Source organism: Fukomys damarensis, unplaced genomic scaffold, assembly GCF_012274545.1.
Source record: "Fukomys damarensis isolate Sample0158 unplaced genomic scaffold, DMR_v1.0_HiC HiC_scaffold_7, whole genome shotgun sequence".
NCBI lineage: Eukaryota > Metazoa > Chordata > Mammalia > Rodentia > Bathyergidae > Fukomys > Fukomys damarensis.
Genome location: NW_022900919.1, coordinates 36,017,451 through 36,034,229, shown reverse-complemented (window position 1 = coordinate 36,034,229; position 16,779 = coordinate 36,017,451). Strand labels below are relative to the sequence as shown.

Below are 16,779 nucleotides of genomic sequence, written 5' to 3'. Positions count from 1 at the left end.
TAAGCCGTTTTAATTTTTTAAAGTCAAAGTCTACTATTTATATGCTCCTTTTTAGAAATTCAAGAAAATAATTTATGCAAATTGGAAACCTGCTAACTAGGTGGTAAAGCAGGAATTTTTAAAGCCAGGCGGAAATGTCATAAAACTCTGCTTTTCCAGTAGCTCATATTTTGAGTCTCATTTTCCAATTATTTTCACATTTAAAATATTTATGGTTTGTGCTTGAATAAATCAGTGCTGGTTTAAAATTGAATACAACAGTTATAGGCAGTATAGTATAGTTGATGTTGATTATAGTATAGCTAATTATATGTTATAATGTCCTGGGTGTAAAAATTCATTGATTAATTTTGATTTATTCTCTAATTAGGAAAGATTTTCTTTTTTACAACTACAAAGTATTTTTAATTGGTATACGGGGAAATCCACTCTGCGGATACAGTTGGGAAGAGTCCCGACTAATGCCTCAAGCTGTGTAACCCACTGAAATGAGGATCCAGGACAGGTTCTGTGCCAGGTTCCCTCCTGCTACCCCTTTGTAGTAGCCCCCTCCACTCTTAGCAACCCGTGATTCATTCTCCATGTTGCAGCTTTACGTTGGAAAGATTCGATTTTAAGATGACTGCATGAGTGAAGTGAAGTTTTTTGTATGGCAGAGGAAACAAACACAGCAGTGGCCCCAGTAGGTTTGGGTTTCATAGTGTGGTCATTGTGCTCTCTTCCCGTGCCCCCATGTTAGAGAATCAGACACTGAGTACTCACTGGGTACCAGGTAGGGCACCAAGTGGTTACGGATGTGTCTGTGCTCCTGTGATCCTCCTGGGACCCATAAGGTAGAAATTATCCCACTTCATTGATAAGAAAGCCAGAAACCTAGGAAATTGGACAGTCTCAGGTCACTTGAGGCAGCATGGAAGGATGTGTTTGCTCGGAGCCTGAGGACATGACTGCATCTTGGGTCTGTTCTGATAAGGTATTAAATAATAATTATGTGTTGTGGTCCATAAAGCATCTCTGCAGGGCCTGTGGGCTGGGAGCCAGTAGCAAAGGAGCCCCAGATCATGGGTTACCTGGTGCCGTAACTGAAAGGTAGATCTGGCCATGGAACTCATCTGCATAGAGAATTTTAACATTTGACTTACATTTAATGACAAAAAGTTCTAATACTTTATTGCTAGAATATTTCCTTTTCCCTGTTGGAGCTTGTTTGTTTGCTTGCTTTGTTTTGTTTTTTTTATAAGTATACACTGACTTTCAAAATGAACTACAGTATTTGAACCATAAGAAGCTAATTTTCTTTTTTTAACACTGAAGTTGCCCTTTCAAATTTTATCTTAATTGCCACCAATAAGACCTTTGTTCACTTGTCTTTTCTTTGTTTATTTGTTTGTTTTTATCTTTTGTTAGTTTGTGATTCTTTCCTTGATGTTGTTTTGCATGATAAAGTTAGTGTATGTGTTAGGGGCAACAGCAGTGAAATAATTTTTCTTTCTTGAATCATAGCTGCAGAATTTCTAGGGTCTTTGCTAGGTTCTGCTTCTGCTCATGGCTAATGAGAGCTTTTTAAGATGATAAAAGCATTAATGATTTTCTAGATAAAATAAGAAATCTAGAGATTAGAAGCCTACAGTTAATTTTTGGCTTTGTAAACTTAGCGGGGGATACTTTTGCTTTTGACACAGGCCAGCAATGCTAAAAGAAAGACAGATGGGAATTTCAGAGTGCTGTAGACTTTCCCACAGAATAATCTTGAAGGTCATTGACTTTCTTTTATTGGAGTTTATCTCTGCTCTGTATTTAAATGACAGGACAATCATGTGATACTGCTTAATCTACTTCCATTCCTTCCCAAAATTAATTTTCCTAAAGATCTTAGCATCTTTCCCTCCCCTCTCTGGACATACATGCGCACATATTTCTGGTGGGGTCATACATTATCAAAGTGTCCTCTTGGTGAATGATGCCTGTTTTGGGGCCAGAGAAAGTGGGCTCAGGAATGCAAAATAGAGGATGAGCTTTATTTGTAGATTGATGACATGCTTCAAGACTTTTCAGCATGCTTCTGTAAATTCTGTGCTTTCATGTATTGGAAAATTTGTCACTTTGGAGATTGTGTTGAGTTTTGTATAAAACAGGCAACAAAGTCATAATGTCACTGAGTTTAGACTTTCACCAATAGCTCTAGTAGTAGCAAAGGCTTTTTAACATTTATCACTTAAACCCTAGGCATGAAGCCTGCTGCTGTCTCTGGAAAGCAACTTTGAGGATTAAGGAAAGTAATTTTTTAAGATGCATAGTTACTGTGTGTGTGTGTGTGTGTGTGTGTGTGTGTGTGTGTAGAGTGTGTGCAAACGTAAGTATTTTTATTAGCATATGTTTATAGTACATAATGATTGCATTCATTGTGCGGAGTTGACGCATGCATATAACATCAATTCTTTTTACTTTCCCTTCCTATCAGTAAAACAAGTTTAGAAAAGCCTCTGGATATTTCCAGGTTTGAAAATTAGTTTACAGGTTATTAGTATCTTTTCCATTCAATCGAGTGGTAGAATATCAGTATCTTAAGGATTAAAAAAAAGTATGTGCTAAAAAACTCATCTTCGTGGCCTAAATTTGAACTGTATCTCTGATCTGTTGTCCATTATTTTCTATATGGAGGCCTAGAGTATTCTGTGTATGAATTTATGAATGACTGCTTTTCCAACTGTGGTTGTATAATGCAAATAAGCGTTGTTTATTTATTGTAAGTGTCTGGAGTGCACTGACCTCCTTCTACAAAGGTTTAATTGGAACTTGGGGACAGAAAAGGTGCATTAGATACACAGATAAAAATTTAAAAGATAAGTTAACACTCTGGAGCAGTAATTTATTTACACTGAGAGCCTTGAGCCAGCAGACTTGTGATTCAGACCCATGCCAGGCCTGGTTCTAAGGAGACCAGGAACAGACCCCGTCCCCAGGAAGCTTGTTAGAGAGAAGAGAGGGACAGAGGACCAGAGGTCTGTGGAACCCCTAGAGTGAAGTGTGAGGATAGAAGTACAGCGGTGGCCCAGAGAGAGCGGACCGCCTAGAGATTCAGAGAGAGCTCCCAAAAGAGGTGGTTTCTGAGTTGGTTCTGAGGATAACTTGCCTTGGGATAAAGGGGACCTTGCACAGGGCAGCCAGTGTCTTGGGGCAGAGACCAGGACTCAAGTGGTCCAGGACTAGTTACAGATGTGAAATAGTATGGGCCATCAGTGCTTTTTTTTTCAGTGTATTCAAACTTTTAGTCAAAACTGAGCTACACCTCTATTCCAAGTAGTTTCCATTTTAATTTGGCCAAATCTACCACTTTTTTGAATTACAGTTTGTACATTTTGTTTAATTAAAAACTCCTTTATTCTGAATTCATAAGAGTGTTCTCTAAAAGATTTTTAGTTTCCCACATTTGAGTTTTTAACTATTTTTATTTGATTTTTGTGTGTTGTGAGATAATGGTCCAATGTCATTTCCCCCCCAATAAGTGTAAGTAGTTGTCTGACCTCAGCTCATTGAATGAAGTCACTTCATTTCTCACCAATTGGCAGTACTGCTCCCATTGCTGATTTCCATCTGGTGTGGTCTTGTTTCTGCTCTGTGCCCTTGAATCGTCTCTATATCCATTTATTAACTGTAGCATTACTATCACATTAGCTTTGCTATATGGGGAAGACAGACTCCCTGCTTTGCCTTTGTTTTCTTTTTGCTCTTCCTCTGGTCTCTGTGGTTGGAATTGCATTGTTAATAGATCTGTGTGACGAGGTTTTACACACATCTTCCTCAGTTTACTCCTTTTTTAAATTTGTGGGATGCTACTATAGGTGATATTTTAAATTCTACATTTTCTCCCAGTTTCAAAGACATTGCTTTTAGTAGTTCATTAAGCACATTTGGTTGCATTTTATGCCTTTTTATATTGTTATTTTCTAATGTTTTTATTTTCTTCTACCTCTATTAAAATGACCATGTGCCTTTCTTGTACTTCATTTTTTAAAATGTTGTGGTTTTTCTAGTTTAAATTACCTTGTACTCCTGAGAGCCTCACTTGGTTTTTGATTTTTTTAGAGGTTGCTATATTCAAATGGCTTCTGTTTGTTTAGGAGTCTTGCTTCTATGTTCATGTGAGAAATTGACTGAGATAATTCCTTTCTTGATTTTTCTGTCAGTGCTCCATAAAAGGAATTAGTGCTTTCCCTCTTACTCTCCTCTGGAAGGATTTGTGTACTGGCATTACGTATTCCTTAAGTTGCTGTTGGATTTTGGTGGCAAAATTTCAGAAATAGAAGAGACTTTAGGGGGCCTGTTTTGCTGAGGCAGGAAGAGTTAAATGGGAGGCTCAAATCCAAGGGACACTTTCCACCAGACTCATCGCTTGTATGGGCATCCTAATTCTGAAGCAAAGGTAATATACTAGTTTATTATCTAAAACAGGTGTCCTAGTGCCTTCTCCCTGAAGTTCATGCAAATTCCTGTTAGAGAGTTTTGGAGACATCCCATGAGTTGTGATCCCTTAGTTTTCCAGGCCTCCATTTAAGTTATGAATGGAAAGAAGACAGGCAGCTGCAGGAGTCAGGCACTGGCAGACGCCCCCATAGCAGCTCAGAGAGCAGTGCCCACAGTGATGACAGAGGGTAATGTTCATCTGGAATGTCAAAGAAATGGTCGGTATATGGTACTTATGGAAATTCATAAAGATTTAATATGTTTTTGGAAATTTCCTCTGAAGACAATAATTCTGTGAAGGTTCTGTACACAGCTGCAATTATTTGGGCTGCTTCTTCAGCAGCACACCTTTCCTGAGTACCCTGTAGTGTTAAGTCGGGCACTGCTCTGTTGGCTGCTCACCTGGAGGAATGTGCTCCCCCTGTGGTTAAGGTTGAGTTTACTATGTTCAGGGTTTAGCACATCTCTTTTCTTTATTTCAGATTTCAGTTCATTATTTAGTTCATTCTGTGTGCCAGCAATGAGCTGGAGGAAAACTGCTTTCCTTATCTAAAATGACCTTAGCAAATATGCAGGCTCAAGGTCACTGTGTATAACTTCATGTCGAAATGTGTTATGGGCTTTATCTTGGTAGAACTCACTCACTTATTTATTTTGATCACTTTAAAGAGAAAAAAGTTGTGCGTGCGCATGTGTGTGAGTGTGTGTGTGTGTGTGTGTGTGTGAGATGGAGTGTTGATATGTTTCCCAGACTGGCCTTGAACTCAAAATCCTCCTGCTTCAACCTGAGTTGCTGGCATTACAGTTGTCTATCACTGTGGCTGACTCATTCATTTATATATTATATATGAGGGCATGTGCTATATTACAATGCATAAGGACAAATTAAACCACATTTTTAAAACTCTAGTTTCATTCTGTCTCTTATTCTTTCCTTCTTTGATTAGCAGAAAAGAACTATTAGTCAGGTAGCTTTATTTGGTGCCATGCACTGCTTCCTAAACTTGTACCTTGCTGGGTGCTGAGAGTAGTGTCTTAAGAATGCCATGCTGCCACCCTCCCATGTTTACAAAGACTTTGTGGAGTGGGTGAAGGGAGGGAAGGGGTATGGGGAAAAAATGAGAACCAAGACCTGTCTCGTAAAGGTACAAGATCCCAATGATGAATGAAATTATACTGTATACCTAAAATGTACCAACAAACTCAATGAGATTAAAAAAGAAGAAGAAAAAAATTCCATACCTGCTTTGACAGCCTACATAGCCATCCACCATGGCAGTTTGGCTTGTGAGGCAGGGTGCTAGTTTGCCCTCAGTGGGCTCAAGACCCCAGCTAGTTTGGCTGGGCTGCCTCTGTGAGGTTCTGGCCCGAGTCTGTAAGTTCTCAGGGGAATGGATGGCAGACCTGGGAGTAGATGACCTATAAGATCTCTTTTAGCTCAAAAATTGTGGCTTTGAGTTTCCAAGAATTGTGTAAATGAGTAAAATTTATATCTCTTGAGTCAGAGTGACTCATGATATTAAAAATGGACTGAAATATTTAAAAATATATTTTGTGGTTCCTTTATCCCATGTAGTCTATTTTACTTTTGAAAACTTATTTTATATAGAAATATTAATATTTGCTTTGTAGTTATAAATCCTACAGATCATATTTTTGAGACAGGGCCTTTGATAAAACACACACACATGCACATGCACAACTGTTTTGCGAGTTGAACATGTAATGTGGAATATAATCTATCAGTCCCAGACAGGGTTTGAAAGCCTTGACTCGGCCCTCTGTGTGGTCTGCTTGGCCTTTGGAAGAGGAAGCACATGTGGGAAAACCAGTGTGTAATTCTAAAAAATTAGACTACCTATGCTTCTCCTTTGGTTGTGTACTTGCAGAGCACTTTCCCCCTTGTCTCCATTGGGCTGGTCTACCCGAGTGTGCTTTAAGAACACTCACTGAAGGACTTCCTACATTTTTAGCAAAGTTGTTGAAGTTTGACTTACAGCAGCTATTTTTATATTTATGAGGCTTAAGCAGTATAATGTTAATGTTGTACCTAATGTTTTCAGGACAGCCTTTATGAACACATCTTTGATTTTTTAGGGGAACCCCCCCATTTACACCTGTATCTAAATGGGCTTGCTGAGATGAAGATGGACATATTATAATTTTTTTCTAAATTATAAACTTTTTTACTCAAAGAATGGAGACAAATAATTTAGAGTTTGAATAAAGATTTTTCTCATTTTAAAAATTGGGATTAAAGACTATCAGAGTTTTTTAAATCATCAGATATTTAGAAAAATCACATTGACTAAGTAATAGTAATTATTATAATAATGCTTATAATAGGTCTAGTCCTTATAAGTCATTATATTGGGTGATTTCCTGTTTTGAGAGGGGCAGTCTGGAGAATCAAACCAAGGACTTCACACTTGCTAGGCAAGTGCTACATCTATAGTCCTTTAGGTCATCTTATTTAGTCCTTTCAGTAATTTTGAGTTAGGCATTATTTTCCCTGTTTTATAAGTAAGGAATTCAGGACACACAAATAAGTTCTTTTCTTCCTTAAAAACCCCAACTACTCTCAAAATGTGCTGTTTGTCACATGGTAGCCATTAACTGTGAGGTCTGCAGGGCACTTGATGGGTGGCTAGTCCACGTTGAGATAAGCTGGAGATATAAATAAAATGCCCATTTCAATACTAAGTTAAAATAGAATGTACATATTTTATATTAATGTGTTGAAGTGCTCATGTGTTAGATATGTCGAGTTAAAGTATAGTATTGAAATCAGTTTTGCTTACTTCTGTTCATCTTATTAAACGTAGCTACTAGCAAATTTAAATTTATGTTTGGCTTGTGTTATATTTCCGTAGGACAGTGCTGATCTGAAAGTTTCTGCCTCAGACCTCATCAGGCAGAAAGTTCCACCCATAGGGCCCATGAACAAGGACAGCCTCCCCTCCCCTTCCTTCCTCAGTCACTTTTCTTTCTGGGGTCTTCAGGTTGGGCAGAGTTTGCCACCTAAACACTGAGTCCATAGCCAAACATGGTGGTACATGCCAGTAATCCCAGCACTCCAGGAGGCTGAGGCAAGAGAATCACAACTTTTAGCCTAGTGTGGGCAATTTAGCAACTTAGTGAGACCCTGTCTCGCTAAAAATTTTAAAATGGGCTGGAGTTGTAGCTCAGTGTGAGTCCCTGGCTTCAGTCCCCAATAAAAAGGTAGAAAAATAGTATATACATCTAAAATACTTGCCAGATTCTGCTTCATTGCAACTATTGTGATTGTTGTTATTATTGCTGATCATAGACACTGCTTCTGGAACATTTCATGGAACATTAGAGCTTTTTGTTCCCTTTAATTAGTATGCTACCACCACTTACATTGACATATGCACTCATACTCCCCATCTTTCTAATATTGCAAACATATATTTAGGTCAAGATTCAGTGCTTACTGAATCCTGAGTATAAATGCTAGTCATAACTGAACTATGTTGTTAACTGCTTTCTGCCCTTTTTTTGTCTTTTGCACAGACCTTGTTTATCCTGAAATCAATAATTGCCTTGTTATTGCTTAGTTGCTTAGCTTTCATCTTACCTGTCCTAACTCAATCGCCTGTTGTTCACCCTTGTCTGAAATTTGTCAACATGCAGACCTTGCTGGATGTGCCACTTTTCTGGGCTTGGTGGTACCTCTTATGCCCACAACTATGGTGCAGGGATCTTCTTCAGGATCCTCGGATTTTCTTTGCTCTTCTAACTCAGTCTTCCTGTTTCCTGCATCTTCCTCTTTCTTGGTTAATTTCCTCATTTTGGAGAAGCATATCTTTAGTAGCTTCCTGAGAAGGAAGCATAAGACATTTTTTTCAAACCTTGAGTGTCTTAAAGTGGTTCTTTCCTTTATGTTTAAATGAAGTTAGAGGCTAGAAACAATTTTCTCAGAATTTTGAAGATAATTCTTTAACTTCCAGAGTTCTGATACCAGATCCTCTGAAGTCTGTTCCTCATGTCCCCCACCCTCCAACTTTTGAAAAGATTATTTCTGTTCCTAGTGCTTAAAATTACACTATAATTATGCCTAATTTATGGGTCTATTTTTGTCTTTTTTTTTTTTTTTTTTTTTTTGTATCAGGGATCAAACTTAGGACCTTGCACTTGCGAGGCAGGCAGCAGCACCACTGAGTTAAATCCCCAACCCTGTCCTGATTTTTAATGTGCTAGTCCTCCTAAACTGTTGTTTAACTTATATTCTCTTATTTTTCATCGTTTTGTTTTGCTCAAGTTTTTGATTTACCCAACTTTATCTTCCAACTTTTCCAGTACATTTTTCATTTCCTCTATGATACCTTTAATTTGTTGTTTTCTAAGTCGCCTTTTTTCAAGTTATTTTTCACTTCATGGATGTTGTATTTCAAATTTTCCTAATAATAGTTTTTTTCATTTCGTTTTGTTTTGTTTTTGATGTTTCTTTTTGCCTCCACAGTCTCTGTGTTAGCCAAGTAGTTTTTTCTGTTTGGTTGGTTTTCTTTCATGATAGTCTTGTCTTAGGTGATTTCTGGTCATTTACTTATATTTGAGAGTGGGGCATTAAAATGATGACACATTTCTGCACATAGGTGTGAACTTTACTTTAGAGCCGTCTGTGTAGACTGTTTCCTTGGGGAACCCCTGATGTCAGTATTTTTTCTCTTTACATTAGTCCAGTATCCTGAATGGTGGGGAGGTTTCATTCTCCCCCTCTGGAGAGCCTAGGCAGGGAGGGTACAGAGGCAGTGTGGGCTGGGGAAAGTCTGAGTTGTGATGTTTGCAAGTATATTCTTTTTTCAGTAAGTGGCCCCCAGCTTACATTATGCCTGTTGTTTTCCATAAAAGTGATTCTCTAGTTGAGCATAGTAAAAAAGAATATTAACTTTTTATGATATTCTGCTATGGGTAATATCATGTTTTGTTTATCCATTCATCAGTTGATGGGCATTTTTTGGTTGTGAGTAACGCTGCTGTGAACACAACCTGTATAAGGCTTTGTTTGGGCATAATGTTTTTGTTTTTCTTGGGTAGATACCTAAAAATGGAAATGTTGGGTCATATGATAACTCTGACTTTTGAAGTCCTGCCAAAGTATTGACCAAATGGCTGCAACATTTTATATTCCCACCACCAATGTGTGCGAGTTCCCACTTACACATATCTCTGCCAGTACCTGTTTTTTTATTTTACACAGCTTAGTGGGTATAAAGGGGTATTTTATTGTGATTTTCCTTTGCATTTCCTTGATGATTACTGATGTTACACATTTTTTCATGTGCTTATTGCCCATTTTTATGTCTTTGAAAAAAATCCCTAGTCAGATTCTTTGCCCACGTTTAAATTGGGTTGTTTGTCCTTTTATTGAGTTGTAAGAGTTTTTTCATATGTCCTGGACACAAGATTTTTTTTTTTTAATCAGATGATGATTTGCAGATTTTTTGAGTTCTATTTTGTGCATTGTCTTTTCTGCTTTCTTGATTTGAAGTACAAAGGGTTCTTATTTTACTGAAATCTAATTTACTTTTTTCTTTTGTCATTTGTGGTTGGGTATCATCTAAGATACTGCTGCCTAATACAAGGTTATAAAAAGTTACATTATGTTGTTTTCTAAGAGTTTTATAGTTTCACCTCTTATACTTAGGTCTTTAAACCATTTTTTATTTAATTTGCTTATCTAGTGTGATAGAAGGGGCCAATTTTAATATGTTACATGTAGATATCCATTTGTCCCTGTACTTTTGTTGAAATGACTATTTTCCCATCAAATTGGCTTGACACTCTTGCTGAAAACCAGTTGGCCATTAATAAGAATCTATTTTTGGATTTCTAATTTTATTCTGTTGGTGATCTGTATGTCCATTCTTACGGTAGTGCCACATTGATTTGAATTGTTCATCTTTGTATTAAGTTTTTATATGGGGAAGTCTGAGCTTTTTAGGTGCTTTGTGTTTTGTTTTGTTTTTTTTGTTGGTTTGTTTGTTTTTTCCCTCAAGATTGTTTTGGCTAGTCTAGATCCTTTCCATTTTCATATATATTTTAGATGAAGCTTGAGCTGGGATTTGATAATGGATTGTGTTCAGCTTGTAGATCAGTTTGGGGAGTAATGCTGTGTTAACAGTATTAAATCATTCCAATTCATGAAACTGACATATATTCCCCTTTACCTAAGTCTTTAATTTCTTTATAGTTTTTGATTTACAATCTTAACATTTCTTTTGCTATATTTATTTCCAAGTTTGTGTGATTTGTTTTGTTTTGTTTGTGGGATTGGGCATTGAACCCCGGGCCTGGGCCTCCCATATGTTAGGAACATGTTCTACCACTGAATCATTCCTGTCCCTTTTTGTTTTGTATTTCAAGACAGGATTTCACTAAGTTGCCCAGGCTGAACTCCCAGTTTAAGGATCCTCTGCCTCTACCTCCTGAGTAGCTAAAATAGGAGGTATGTGCCACCATGTCTGACTCTTCTTTTTCTTGATGTTATAAACGGGGTTGTTTTCTTCATTTTACTTTCTGGTTGTTTTTTCTGATACATACAAATACAGTGGATTTTAACTGATTTTAACCTTTGGTAGTCTATTCTAAGGAAGCTTTCTGGCTCTTTGCTTTTCCTTGTGAGTAGTTTTTAAGCCACTGATTCAATATAATATTTTGGTTAAGACTATTACAGGTGAATATTCAGGTCACAAATTCATACTGAAGTTTTATTATTTAGCCAATTTTTTCCTATGTAATGTCCAAATAAAAGGAGATTTTTGATATACATAGGTTATAACTTTTTTTCCTTCTCTTAAAGGTCCTATAGTTGCTGTGGAAATCAATAAACAATGGCATCTAAGAAATTTGCTGTTAAAGTAAGTAATACTTAGTTTTCTTTAAAACGATTCATCACTTTCTAATGTGAGTTCTATGTTGATTGAAGGTTGAAGTTCTGAACTTTATTCTACTCTTTATATTTGGGATTCTGACAATTTTAAGTAGGCATGTTGAAGCTTGGTATTTTAAGACTAATATGAGAAGAAAATTAGTAATTTTTATACTTATAAGGAGTTCTTTGCTTAAAAAGTCTTGTATGGAGTGATTTTTGTTTATGACTTGGTCCTCAAGGTTAAAAATTGTCATTCACATTGCATGTCTAGATCAGGATCTCTGACTCTGACAAGAAAGACAAAAGGTCAAAGTAAAAGCAGGAAAGAAAGAAGCAGTGTAACTATATGCCAAGAACAGGTTCTTTTGCCTGACTGTCCTCTTTGATTTTCTTCTTATAAATATTCCTTCTTTATCACTTCATGGCTGGGGCTAATACCTTCTCGGTGTAGAGGGCTGGGAGAACTATGTGGGGAAGAAAAGGGACAGAATTGATAAATAATTAGTATTAACCTCTTGGAGACCTTTCATTTACATTGGCTGTTCTTTAGGTCATTTTCTGTATGTGAATGTTACTTTAAGTATCAGTTTAAAACATCAAAGTATAAATTACAGTAGTTGGTTGACCTCACAAGAAAATACTTAATACCATAGTTTTATTTTTAACCAGGTCAGTGCTTATGTACATCTACTAATAAATTATAAATTTCATTGCTTACATTTACTTCTTGTACCTATATATTCTTTAGTATTCCTTTTAGTGTATAAGTAATAAATGATCGCCATTTGTCTGTCTAAAAATATACTTCTGGTCTTACTCTAGATAAGAATTCTGGTTTGAGCATTATTTTCTCTCAGCATTTTAAAGATATTTTTTCATTGTCTTCTATATTTGTTATTGTTACTGAGAAATGTTTCGGTTATCTATTGATGTTTAAAGATTTCCTTAAAACTTAGTGTCTTAAAACACCAGCCATTTTATTGTCTCTCAAGATACTGCAGACTGCCTGGCCTAAGTTGGGTGGTGGCCCTTTTGACGATGGCTGGGCTTCAGTTACCCAGGGCCTCTATTTAGATGCAACATCGAAGATGGCATGCTCACATGTCTGGCAGTTCATGAGTCTTATATGGGTCTGACAGTTGTCCTCTGTTCTCATCCAGGTGGCTATTCTGTGCTACCTAGACTTCTCCTTGCCTGCTAGTTCATTTTGGAGGCACTTAAACTAGACTTGCAAGGACAAATTTTTATTGGTATTTAGAAGAGTTTCTCTACATTGGTAAATGTTCCATAAGTATTTTACAAATGGTGGTTGTCAGGTACAGTACATACATAAAATAGTACATATTTTACATATACATATATATAAATTTACATATACAGATCATTATCTGACAATTGTGTTGTATAGATCTATGTATAGATCACAATCTATAGGTTGTGTTGTATAGATATTTACTTATGTGTTTTTGTCCATTTGTTCAATCATTGGGAAAGATATATTAAAATCTCCAACTATGATTTTAAATGTATGTATTTCTCCTTTTACTTATGTTAATTTTGCTGTGTATGATTTGAGACTATACTGTTTAAAGTCTACTTATGTGGTAATTAATGTAACCTATATTTGGGATCCACCTAGCCAACATGGATCAGGATGTTATGAAACAGGTTGTCGTCAAACAGGATCAGGATATTATATACAAAGAAAATTCCTAGGAACAGAAAAGAGGTTTTGTAATTAAAAACATGACAGAAATAAAAATTCAGTAAAATGTGGAAGAACTGTTAAAAATATTGCCCAGAAAGTAGAGCAAAAGATAATAGATAACCAAAATATAAAGAGAAACAAGGAAATTAGAGTTTTAGTTAAATTCGAGTTCTAGAAAGAAAAATGAAGAAAATAGTAGAGAAGAACATTATGAAAGAAACTCTATAATAAAAATTGCCAGAAACGAAGGATATGAAGTTCCTGTTTGAAAGAGTTATGTGCCAAGTATCCAGCAAGTAAGTGAAAAAGAGTTATACCAAATCGTATCACCCTAAGGTTTCAGGCCACTGAAACTTTAGAGGTGATGAAAAGAAAAAAAAAAAAAAAAAAAAAAAAAAAAATCACAGAGGAATGAGAATCAACAGCTGGTTATAACAGCGAGATCTAGAACACAGTAGAATAAATACTTTTAATACTGATACATTAGAATTCAGAAAAAAAATGGTTTCTAACACAGAATTCCTCTTACAGCCCAGTTCTCAATCACAGGTTTTGGTAGAATAGAGAAATTTTTGGAAATGCAAAGACTAAGAAAAATTTCCTTCTAACATAACTATTTAGGGAGGAGACAGTCTTCCAAAACAGGGGAGAAAATAGGGAAAGAATCAAATAAAGGATTCAGGAGTTAGAGAATCAAACAGGTGAGGACCTAAGTAGATCTCATTCTGATGACTATGTGTCATGCTAGGAAGTGACCGTTCTGATTGGGACAAGACAGGGCTCCATGAAACATGTCCTTAGCTTAAATACCTCCCATTTAAAGTTGTTTTTTTCTTTTTACAGTTGTATCAGAGAGCCTGGGTATGCTTTAGTCATAAGAATAGAGGAGACTTAAAAAAAAAGATGCAACTCTTAACTCTCTAAACATGATTGTACAAGATAGGAAAGTATAAATGGTGTATTACATGGCTCAGCTTTGACCGAAAGTTATGTTACATAATGCTGTGAATTCCAAGTTTTACAATACTAGAGAAAGAAACTGTCATGGGAAGATGATTATAAGCATTAAGTATTCATTTTCCATAGATGACTTATAAAACTGAAATAATAAATTATAGTATAGACATGGCATTTAGAAATACAACATGACAGTAAATATCAGATCAAATAATTAGATTTCCAGTGTGGTAGCCTCTGATGAGTGCATTATGAGCTAGATGGTGCCTGTTTTTAATATTTAATTTTAATCTGTGTCTTGCATTAATATATGGAAATTAGGTGAATAAATAAAGTTTAAAGGAATTAATTTATGCAGATTTTTCTTACAGATGTATCTATTTTTGACTATCTGGGTGGACAGATTTTTGGATAGAGCATGATTTTTTTTTTTTCTTGTTAATCCATTTTATGTTTATTTGACTGGAGTGGAGTGAACCCATTATTCTCTTCTCCTACCACGACAATGTTCTTCCCCAATGCTCGGGGTGAAAGTTGGCTGGGCTGTGTGCTTTCAACCCATGCACCCACTGCTTATGTTCCTTAATGCTGGGACTTCCAAAGTGGACACAAAGCACAGTAAGGGTGGGTGAATCAGAGAGAGGGACCCTTGCCACGTTCCCTGGATGCCCTTGTCTGACGGGTCATATCATACCACAGAATGGTCCTTAAGTCTCTCCAGGCTCTGGGACCCTGGGAGGGGCAGGGATGTGTCACTGCAGAATCCCAACCCTGCCACCAGCCCTCAGCAACAGAACAACTAATGAGCACCAAATAATTTGCCACTTGTTTCTGGATTGTTTGTTCTAAGACTTTCCCTGGAATAGTGATGTTAATTTGCCATGCAAACAACTTATTTTGCTTTTTCAGACGAAAAATGAGTCTCTGGGACCCTGGGAGGGGCAGGGATGTGTCACTGCAGAATCCCAACCCTGCCACCAGCCCTCAGCAACAGAACAACTAATGAGCACCAAATAATTTGCCACTTGTTTCTGGATTGTTTGTTCTAAGACTTTCCCTGGAATAGTGATGTTAATTTGCCATGCAAACAACTTATTTTGCTTTTTCAGACGAAAAATGAGTCTTCTGACCTTCCTGCATATGTGCTTTTTTTTTTTTTTTTTTTCTTTTTAACTGCTGTGGCCCTGGCCTTGAACTCTGTCCTATAACTACCACCTACACCAGATTTCCAGGAAAGGGCAGCAGTACATGAGAAAAAGAGTCCTTGGAACTAAAGCTTTTAATTCTCTTGATATCTGGATCCTTCAGCTTATGGTAGTGAGGTATTGCGTGTTAGTTACTCATAAGTGAAGAAGTGGGAGCAGCAGGCATGTGATTCTACGAATTTGCATACCAATCTTAATCCTGAGTTTTGCACTCATCTCGATTTTTATTTTTATTTCCTTGCTGTGCTGAGGATTGGACTTGGTAGGTGAATACAGCACCAACAACCTATACCCAGACTCAACCTAATATTTTAAAAATTCCCAAACTGTAAAATCTAGACCAGCTAGAGGTTAGCAAATTATAGCCCATATGGCAGTTGCTTGTTTTTGTAAATACAGCTTTATTGGTATACAACCTCTCTAGTTTATTTCCATATTGTCCCAGCTGCTTTCATGCTGCAATGGCAAAGTTGAGTACTTGCAACAAAGGTTGTATTACCTGCAAACTCTGAAATATAAATATGTATACATACTTGGATCTATTTGTATAATAAATATGTAAATATATTTCTTCCTATAGGTCTCAATTCCTATGAGCCACATTTGATGCCCAGTAGGCACAGGTGGCTATGTTGGTGTTGGAGAGAATGGATTTATTTTTATTTTAAAATTTATTATATATTCATTTATGTATTTATTTATTTATTTTTGCTGTGCCTGGAATCCAATCCAGGCAAGTGCCTTACCACTGAGCCACACCCCCAGCCCTGCATAGCCAGACCAGATTTAAGCAATTGCATCCTTCTGTACTCTCCCTTCCTTGCACCTTGTCAGTAAACGTTCAGTGGAGCTACTTTGAGTGAAAGTAGCTGTAGGAGTCAGGTGGATCCATAAGGCCAAAGCAAGGCCTGTCTTTTACCTCTGTAAGTGAGAAATAAACATGGGTGCATGAGGTATTAGTCGTGGACATTTATGCCCTAAGACAGAAAACTTTAGTTAAGAGAAGTTATTAAAAACTTCATATAATGTGTATAGTTCTACCTAAGGAAAACTGATGGGTCCATCCCTGGCTTTCAAGATATTTAAAAAGGTTTTAATGTTGCCAGCCCTCATTCCCAATAAGAAATACATCTTAAGATTTAAGATTTTCAGCTTGAGTTGCAGCAGTGTAGTACTATGAAAGCTTCCTACCTCATTGTCTGTCTCTGTAGATCATTTCCTCTGCTTCCTGCATCTGTTTTCTTGGATTAGTTAGGTATTACACCAAAGTCTAAAGTTCTTTTGGCTACAAAGATTGTTTTGCTGTCACCCCTCCCCCAGCCCACTTTATTGTGGGTGGGAAAATTTTTGTTGTGAGGGCTTGATTAATTAGAAGGGATTCCTGGCTTCCCTAGCAATGGCAGCCTGGGAAGATTACAGAGCCTGGCTTAGTGACAGAGAGGCCAATCTGTATTAAAGGAAAAACTTGGGCCAGCCAGATTTAGCTGGAATGTGGATCTGGCTTTGTCTTCCACAGGGAATATCTGTTTCTCCTTCCCACCCATTCC

At 36.9% G+C, this 16,779-nt stretch overlaps 1 protein-coding gene across 3 annotated transcripts in view; it reads left to right on the top strand.

Moving 5' to 3' along the window:
- Slx4ip (SLX4 interacting protein) overlaps positions 1 to 16,779 on the top strand; it is a 168,898-nt gene that overhangs the window by 4,508 nt on the left and 147,611 nt on the right. For all 3 annotated transcript variants that reach the window (XM_033761172.1, XM_033761173.1, XM_033761174.1), the window contains exon 2: positions 11,291 to 11,348. In XM_033761172.1, the coding sequence (XP_033617063.1) occupies positions 11,322 to 11,348 (27 nt within the window). In that variant the 5' untranslated portion in view covers positions 11,291 to 11,321. The remainder of the gene's footprint in view (positions 1 to 11,290; positions 11,349 to 16,779) is intronic.